This window comes from Drosophila takahashii, chromosome 2L (assembly GCF_030179915.1).
Source record: "Drosophila takahashii strain IR98-3 E-12201 chromosome 2L, DtakHiC1v2, whole genome shotgun sequence".
Taxonomy (NCBI): domain Eukaryota; kingdom Metazoa; phylum Arthropoda; class Insecta; order Diptera; family Drosophilidae; genus Drosophila; species Drosophila takahashii.
The window spans coordinates 38,472,415-38,481,748 of record NC_091678.1 but is presented as its reverse complement, the minus strand read 5'-3'; the positions used below and the strand labels follow the sequence as shown (position 1 = coordinate 38,481,748).

At 47.5% G+C, this 9,334-nt stretch overlaps 1 protein-coding gene across 1 annotated transcript; it reads right to left on the bottom strand.

Annotated features, from left to right (window-relative positions):
- Positions 1-787: 787 nt before the first annotated feature.
- LOC138914931 (uncharacterized) lies at positions 788-8,873 on the bottom strand. The gene is made up of 6 exons (XM_070219640.1): positions 8,803-8,873; positions 8,166-8,352; positions 4,537-5,511; positions 2,806-3,965; positions 2,326-2,738; positions 788-2,262 (listed from the first exon to the last, which is right to left on the bottom strand). The coding sequence occupies exons 1-6, from the start codon at positions 8,871-8,873 to the stop codon at positions 788-790; spliced, it is 4,281 nt and encodes a 1,426-aa protein (XP_070075741.1).
- Positions 8,874-9,334: the final 461 nt, after the last annotated feature.

Here is a 9,334-nt window from a genome sequence, read left to right as displayed (position 1 = left end):
ATGTCAGTTGTGATACATGGTCAAAACGTCTTAAGTTAAACACATAACGGGCAATTGAATTAAAACCTAAAGTTAATGTCTGCATATCCCGCGCATCACAATGTCCAAAAACTTCTATGCCATAAAAGAGAGTGGGCATGAGGATAACTTTGGCGATTAATAATCGAACTTCCTCAGATAGGAACGATTTGGTAAGTAAGGGTTTTCTTAACAGAGCATATGTACTTTGACTATGTGGTTGCTCCAAGATAAAGTTAAAAAAAGTTAAAAGTTATCCACAAATTAACTGCACGCACTTTTTAGCTTATCAGCGTATGGTTTATATATAATTTTTGAAGTGAAAGTGTTGAATTTGGCTTTTTGTGACTGCGCCGATAGAATACGGGAGTCAATGATTAGCAGAAGTCTGCTATGGGGACTTTGCTGTTGCTCGTTAAGAAAAACAAATGGTTTTACTTCAATAGTTTCACTTGAATTTAATTTGAATTGATTTTGGAGAGCAGAACAATGGTTGGCAATATAAAAAATGTGTGTTCAGCTTTCTTCGTTGAGATCGTAAAATCGTAATGGCTGCTGAACTTAGAGAAGGGTCCGTTGCTCCAAGCAGGACCGGGTCTGGTATCGATAGGAATCGATGAGGTATCGATTATAGGGTTGTGGTATGCACTAACGTTAAGTCCTGAACGTTACGACAACAAATGACCGTATTAAGACATCCTTCTAATGGTAACTGAAAGAAACAGGTGAAATGTTTGCTGTGGTATGGATGTGAGATCAAAGTGCGTGTCTAGTGTTCAATATTAGCTTTCTCGACTTTAGCTTCCGTGTAATTCGGAATGGGTAATCTGCAGAGCTTGGATACTGATCGCGTATATGTACCCGAATTTGTATAGATTGTTGCAACTCGTACCATCCCATCGGCTCCAGGGTGTAATTCTAGAATACGACCTAGTTTCCAAGCGGTTGGACCTGTCCTGTCGTCCTTGATAATAACTAGGTCATTGACCTGTAGGTTCTCTTCCTCTTGTCTCCACTTAGGGCGTGCCTGAAGGTGAGACAACCAATCTGAGCTCCACCTTTTCCAGAACTGGCGTAGGATCCGTTGTCCCTCCATGAACTGTGTGTTGAGCGACTTGTCCTTGTCACTAGGCGTAGGAAGCGATTGCATGGAGTCTCCGATGAGAAAATGAGCTGGAGTCAACACTGTCAGATCGTTAATGTCCGCAGTTAACGGGCATAATGGCCGAGAGTTAAGACATGCCTCGATCGAAATGAGAACGGTTGATAAATGTTCATAAGTCATTGGGTATCCTTTGAAGGAACGGTGAAGATGAGTTTTTACGGCTTTGACGTTAGCTTCCCAGAGTCCTCCGAAGTTTGGGCTGTGTGGGGGGTTAAAGTGCCACTGAATATAGCGCTGTGTGAGTTCTGGGACGACTATCTGGTTGATTTCTTGCCGGAACTCGTTAGACCACAAGTGTAGGGATTTATCTGCTGCTATAAAATTTGTGCCACAGTCACTGTACATGTGCCGCACAAATCCGCGCCTTCCGATGAACCGTTGGAGAGCCCAGAGGAAATGTTGTGCTGTGAGTCCTGTCACCAGCTCTAAATGGATAGCTTTACTGGCTAGGCAAATGAATACTGCAATGTAGGCCTTGTATGTAGTGTGTCCCCTAAATCTCGAGGACTTGACCTCGATAGCTCCTGTGTAATCCACACCTGTGGCTTCGAACGCTCGATTCGGGGGATTAACACGATGGTATGGAAGATCTCCCATTAATTGTCGAGAGGGTTTAGGGCGATGCTGAAAGCACGCCACACACTGTCGAAGAACTCCTTTTACCGCTTGTTTTCCATTAATGATCCAAAACTGCTGCTGGGTGATCGCACGAGTAAGTTGCACTCCTCCGTGCATGGTGTTCAGATGGGCGTTTTTTATGACGAGGTCCGTAAAGTGATGTGACTTAGGTAGGATGATAGGCGTGCGTTCTTGAGTGGTGAGCTGCAAGGCGTTTCGGAGTCTACCCCGCACTCTGAGGATCCCTTGGGCATCTATGAATGGCAACAGTTGGCTAAGCTTGTTAGAATTTGGGAGCGATTTATTTGTTCGCAACTTGGACAGTTCGTTAGAGAATGCTTCCTGTTGGACAATGCGAACCAGAGTAAACATTGCCTTGGAAAACTCCTTTACGCTGATTGGTCCGGAAAGCGGAGCCTCACTTTTGCAGCGAGCATTATGCATAAAGCGATTAATGAATGCTGTGGAAAATACAAGTCAATTGTATGACGAAAATAACTCAACGAAGGAGTCAGTGGATGAACAGGTGTGAGCGTGTATAACCTTTGCTGCCTGTTCTTCGCAGAGTGTGCTCGGATCTGGATATGTAGGAGTTACCTTGGGCCAATGAACCCGAAGTTCCTGCAACCAGTCTGGGCCGTTCCACCAGAGCTTATGCTGCGCTAGCTGTAGTGGTGTTAAACCGCGCGTTGCACAATCCGCAGGATTGTCCTGTGTAGCCACATGACCCCACTGTGAAGCAGAGTTGACCTCTTGGATACTGCCAATTCGATTGGCTACAAAAGTCTTCCACCTGCATGGATCTCCATATATCCAGTGAAGTACGATCATGGCGTCTGACCAGTAGTGCACTGTGACACGCATCTGAGGCACGTGAAGTTGCTGCTGGATCCATGTGGCGAGTTTGGCAGCCAGAACTGCTCCTGAGAGCTCAACTCTTGGTATGGTGAGAGGCTTTGTTGGTGTTACCCTACTGCGAGCTGCGACTAAGTGTGTGTGTATACTTCCAGCCGACCCATCGGAGAACATGTGCAATTGAATCGAGATCGCGTTGCTGAAGTCGCAGCCGAACCAGCGTGGTATTCGAAAGTGTGGGACTGATCGCGAAATGGATTTTGAATCCGTAGACGTCAGGGTTGGGCTGCCAGTACAGTCCAAGAGTTTTAATACTGTCTTTATTGTCCATTTCGAAGATTGAGTGGTTGCAGAGATCTACTTCGGGAATATCGCTAAGCAACGCTGGATGGTTTGCTGCCCATTTGCGAAGATGCATACCGGCAGAGCGGAGGGCTGCTATGACATCGTTTCTTACTCGAATGGCACCGTCCGTGGTCTCATGGCCGCTTTGTACGTCATCCACATAAATCTCCCTTTGCAGCACCTTTTCTGCTAGCGGATAATTTTCTCGTTCGTCCTGAGCTATTTGGTGGATCACTCGAATCGCCGTGTATGGCGCTGATGCCGTTCCGAAGGTAACTGTGGTAAGACGGAACTCTTTCAACTCTCCGGTTTTGTCACGCCACCAAATGCGCTGGAATTGAGAGTCCTCTGGATGCATATCGATACATCGGTACATCCTTTGGATGTCAGCCACGAAAACGTAGCGATAACAACGCCAATTTAGGATGACTCCTCCCAAATCGTTCTGTAGAGCTGGGTCAGTACATAAGATGTCATTCAGTGATTTCCCGTTGGAGCTCTTACAAGAGGCGTCGTAAACTACCCTGAGTTTAGTAGTCAGGCTGTCCTCCTTCAGGACTGCATGGTGTGGAATCGTGCTGCAAAAGACACCGAGCTTCCCATTTGTGTTAGACTGAGAGTGACTGTCTTCGCTTGTAGTGACTTCCTGTATTTGCTGTAGGTCAAAATATTCCTCGATTGCTTGGACATATTGTTGATGAAGCTGATCGCGATGCTGCAGTTTTCGCTCTAATGCGTGGAAACGATTCAAGGCTATATGTTTTGACCGGCCTAGCACTTGTGACGGGTCGAATAATGTTTTCAGCGGTAAGCGGACCATGTATTTTCCGTTGGGCTGTCGAACATGTGTTTGACGAAAGTGTTCTTTACACCATCGTTCCTCTGTGATGAGTTGGCGTTCAGACGGCACGCTATCTAGTTCGAAGAACCTTTGCACCAGATGATCGAGCTTCGTGACGTTGCCCTGTAAGTGTACGGAGAATAAATGCAGTGGATACAAACGATGTAAACTGGGAACCTGAAATCGAGCTTAAGACAAAATTGGTACTATGTCGACAACGGTTGTGAGAAGAATCGCCGATCCCTGTTATTTCCGCAGATATGGGGGTGCGTGAGAGACCCAGCGTTTGTACTACGCTTTCGGTGATAAGTGTTCCTTCCGAGCCATGGTCAATCAACGCTCTGGCCAAAACAGATTGTCCCGTTTGGTTGTTGACAATTCGGATTAGGGCCGTGGCGAGAATCGTGGTGGATAGATTTCGATGTGTGGCAACTGCGCTGAGGAGTTGCGTCTCGTTCGAAGCCGTTGAGCCGGGGGCTAAGCTGTGCTGTTGAGACAAAACAGATGACACCATTCGTTGGCTGTCGCGATAGGGCAGAGTTGATAGGATGTTGTGCTACGTTCGGAAAATGCAGTAGCGTATGATGGCGTTGGCCGCACTGCAAGCAATTGCGAGTGCTGCTGCAGTGGCTTAGCGCGTGGCCTGTGCTGAGACAATTGAGGCATGCTTTGATGCGATCGGCGATCGTCTTACGAGCAAAGCAATCCTTCGCGAGAAAACTGGGGCATCTCCTGAGACATGGTTTTGTTGGCAGAGAGTGCACTGGGGTGCTCCCATGTTAGTAGTCACATGAAAACTGTGGCGGTTAGTGGAATTGAAGGTGGATCGGTTAGGCGCACGTGGATGGGAAGATTGTCCTGGAGTTGACCGAGTTCCTAGTGGTTGATTTCGATTTTCGATGAGGTCGATGCTAACTAGGCGCTCCAGAAGGAAAGTCTCCAACATCGAAAAGGTTGGAATCACGATGGAGCTCCCCAACGAGTGCTCCCACGCTTGCGTTGTGCTGCTTGGCAGTTTGGTTAACAGATGATGCACTAGCCAGTGATCGCAGGAATCAATGTTTATTTTTAAACGGCGAAGATCACTAATGCAAACATTAGCCAGGGTTAGCACGCGCCTGATACCTTCTGCTGCTTCCTTGGGAACCGACTCGAGACCGTAAAGTGCCGCCATGGTGTGCATAAAATGGAGACGTGGATTGTTGTAGCGCTTGACGAGGAGATCCCAGGCTACAGTATACCCAGAATCCGTTAAGGCCATGTGACTGACATCCTGGTCACGCCCTTCAGGCAAGGCCTGCTTGAGAAAGTGGAACTTCTGGATGTTAGAGAGAGTGTTGTTATCATGGATAAGTTGTAGGAAACCATCGTAAAACGAGGGCCAATCTGTAAAGCTTCCCGAAAAGCGTGGAACTGGAAGCTTCGGAAGCGGAATGTTGGATGATAACGTTGGTGTGACGGACCCGATTGGTGGGGGAATTTGGGCTACCGCTGAGAACTTGGTGTCGTAGTCTTCCGAGATGTTGCAGAAGATTTGCTGATACTCCTCAACAAACCGATCGTATTGGTTGTCTGAGAAATATACATGTTGACTGGGACACAGCTGATCGACCAATTGTTGGTGATTCGCATCAAACTGGGTGAATAAATCCTTTAACGTGCCAAGTCGCTGAAGAAAATAAGGTTTGGATTTTCGGGCTTGGCCATCCTACTTGAAGTTACGTTCGAGTTGCGTCAACCTGTTTCATAAATCCTTCTGTCTCGCGTGCAATCCAGCGAACGGATCGGTTGGGGAAGGATTGGCTGGTGAACCTGTCTTTTTATCGTCGTTACCCATAGTGTTATTGAATTTACAACAACGCACTTGAAATCACAGAACTCACATACAAACACTCACCGGCTTCCAGTCAGTCTGTGTAGCAGTTTTTCCAGTGTCAATTCGTCGTTTCTTTGTTCCGTTATTCGTCTCGCCGCAATCTCTCGTTCCGTTGTCCGTTATTCATCGCGCAGCGATCCCGTGTTCTTCGGTCCGTTATTCGTAGAAAGAGTGGATCCACGTGGCACAATTTAATAGCCGTTGGCTGTGTTTCAGATTACTTTGCGACCAATTGTTTGTTCCAAATCAATTCAAACTCCATTCATTGGCAAGCTTAACAACAGGATCCCCTAATGGGCCACCAAAAATGTTGTGACTGCGCCGATAGAATACGGGAGTCAATGATTAGCAGAAGTCTGCTATGGGGACTTTGCTGTTGCTCGTTAAGAAAAACAAATGGTTTTACTTCAATAGTTTCACTTGAATTTAATTTGAATTGATTTTGGAGAGCAGAACAATGGTTGGCAATATAAAAAATGAGTGTTCAGCTTTCTTCGTTGAGATCGTAAAATCGTAATGGCTGCTGAACTTAGAGATGGGTCCGTTGCTCCAAGCAGGACCGGGTCTGGTATCGATAGGAATCGATGAGGTATCGATTATAGGGTTGTGGTATGCACTAACGTTAAGTCCTGAACGTTACGACAACAAATGACCGTACAACCAAGCACTTCGATTTCTTCGGGTTTACCTGTTTACGCCGCTATCCCCGCTCTTAAATCCCCCGCTCTTCCAATGCCCGCTCTTCCCTCGTTGGGAATGCCTACTTCCAGGCTCTCCCGCTCTCCCGCCTTCCCACGCCCGGGATCTCTCCACAGCGCTCTGAAGCACAGCGCTCATTAGCTTATGTTTTAGTTCTCATTGTCAACCGCATTGAAATACGTCACCCGGCCCATGGTGGAACTATACAAGGTGGTCTCGTCGCGAGAGCTGCCCTCTTTTGAGGACGTTATTTGTGCCAGTCTCTATCTAGCTTTATCATTCTATCGCTTAAGAGAGACAGAGAGGTAAACATATTTAACGTCCTCAGCAGAGCTGACGAGACCACCTTGTATAGTTTCACCATGGCCCGGCCGGTCCGCGCTATTACCGAAAAGTTTATTGTGTTCTCATTTCTCTCACGCTTCGCGATCGTCAAGTGTTTTCACCTCTCTTCTACAGCTTGCCACCCGGCTACGTGCAACAGCCGCAACGCCGACGAAGCTGCACAGGAGTCTGGGTCAGCTTTGAAAGAACTTCAAAGTACCATCCAGGGGTGCCTTACGGCGTTAGAAATGTCCGGTATTCAGGTCGAAACTTGGGATTGCCTCTTGGTGTATATGTGCCCATCCAAACTCCCAAAGCTTACGCTTTTCCTATGGGAGCACTCCCTTCACAACAAAGCCGAGATCCCTACGTGGCATGAGCTGAACGTTTTCCTAACGGAACGTCACAGAACACTAGAAGCCATAGATGATGTTCGACCATCAGGTTTTAGTCAGACTCAGCCCAGGGCATCCACATCCAACTAATAATTAAGGAGAAAAAATTCATAAGTGACAAGAGTAACACCTCGACCTAGAGGGTGCGATCTCTGTAATAGAGAAAACCATCCAATACGCACATGCGCCCAGTTTCTCCGGATGACGGTCGACCAACGCTTCGCCTATATCAAACGGAAACAGCTGTTTTTGAATTGCTTTGCGCGGACACATTAGCTGCGCGACTGCGAAAGCGCACATAACTGCTTCACGTGCCGCGGCCGCCATCACACCCTCCTACACCGAGGCACCCCATCCCCAGTGCGCGCAATTCCAACGCCAACGCCCAGATCCAGACCGAATACTCCCGGTCCCTCGGCTGCCAGTGGCACGCACCCAACACTTCAAAATTATTTTGCGGCGGGCTCTAGGTCAGTCCTCCTAGGCACCGCCATGATTAATATATGCCATCAGGGTTCCAACTACCAAGCGCGAGCCTTAATAGACCTTCATTACTGAGCGCCTTTTCAACCTGATTTAGCTGCCGTTCCAGGTTATCCAAGCACAGGTCTCAGGGCTTAATCAAACGGTCTCCGCTGAGACTAAAAAGCTCTGCCAATTCACGATTCGTTCTCCGACCCGGCCTAGTTTGCAGTTAAACACCACTGCCTACGTGCTTCCGCAAATAGCCGGAAATCTTCCCTCATGTCCGCTTCCGCAACATTTCCTACGAGATCTTCCCGAACTTCCACTAGCGGATCCAAAGTTTTATGAGAGCGCACAAATAGATTTCTTAATCGGGGCCGATATACTTCCTTCTATTCCTTTAAGCGGCACCCGAGCGAACATCTGTGGCTCTCTTCTCGGTCAAGAGACCATTTTCGGCTGGATTCTAACAGGACCAGTACCCGCTCCGAGGCAAGATAGAATTTAATCGTTTTCTACGCATGTTGCACACACGTATGAAGCGTCTCTCGATAAACTCCTCACCAAATTCTGGGAGGTGGAGGATCTGCCGGTAAAGGTGGCAAAAGAATCCGACGTGATCTGTGAGAATAATTTCCTTCGGACCACCACAAAAGACGATACCGGCAGGTATGTCGTGAGTCTTCCCTTTCGAGATCCTGAGAACATGAAATGCTCCCAGCATTTCCAGATCCCTGGCGTTGGCTCAATCCTTAAGAAACGAGCAGCGGCTAAAAAGGGACAGTACGCTAAAATCCAAGTACGACTCAGTGATTCAAGAATATCTCGACCTCAACCACATGAGAGAAGTCCATTGTTTGATCCCAAGCGTGGCTTGTAGATCAATATAAGTTTGTATGCGAGGCCTCTTCCCGGAGGTCAGAAAGGAAGACCGCGGAGTTATAAGATGTGTTGATAACTGATTTATTGTGAGCTTGGTACATGGTTATATACTACTTGGAGATGAGGAAGTTAAGTGTAAAGAATAGTGGAATAGGTTGTATTCTGGAGTAGGTCAGTATGTTTTGACTATGGGAGCGGTTAGCGTAGTTGGATCGACTGACACTGCAGAATGTGCTGACCGCTTGGCGGGTCAGTGAGACATCGAGTCAACCGTTGACATTGACTATGTAAAATATGCTGATCAGCACTTGTTACCTACCGTGGGTGCAACTGGACGCCTGGTACTGTTACCAAACTGTAGTACTGCTTGATTTGATGGTCGTTGGTCATGTTGAGCAACATTGAGACCAAACATCCCTCCTACCCACGATTCAGCGTGCTATTACCTTCCACACCACGCGGTGTTAAAGCCGGAGAGTACGACCACCAATCTTTGAGTGGTGTATGTATGGGCATGTACGTCGATGATGTCCTTTCGGGAGCTGACTCTGCAGAAGAGGCTCACCTTACCAATCGCGAGTTGCAGAGTGCCCTCGATTCGGCTGGTTTTCCATTAAGGAAGTGGACCTCCAACCATAAAGAAGTTCTGGCTCATATCGAAACTGATCATCTGTTAAACGGCGATTTCCTCGAAATAGTTACGGAAAGCACGGCGAAAACTCTCGGAGTCCGTTGGAAAGCAACATCCAATGAGTTTTTCTTCGCCCCTCCAGACCTATTCAACGAAGCCACGCTCACGAAACGAAATGTTCTTTCCCAAATCGCCAAGGTGTTCGCTCCTTTCGTGATCT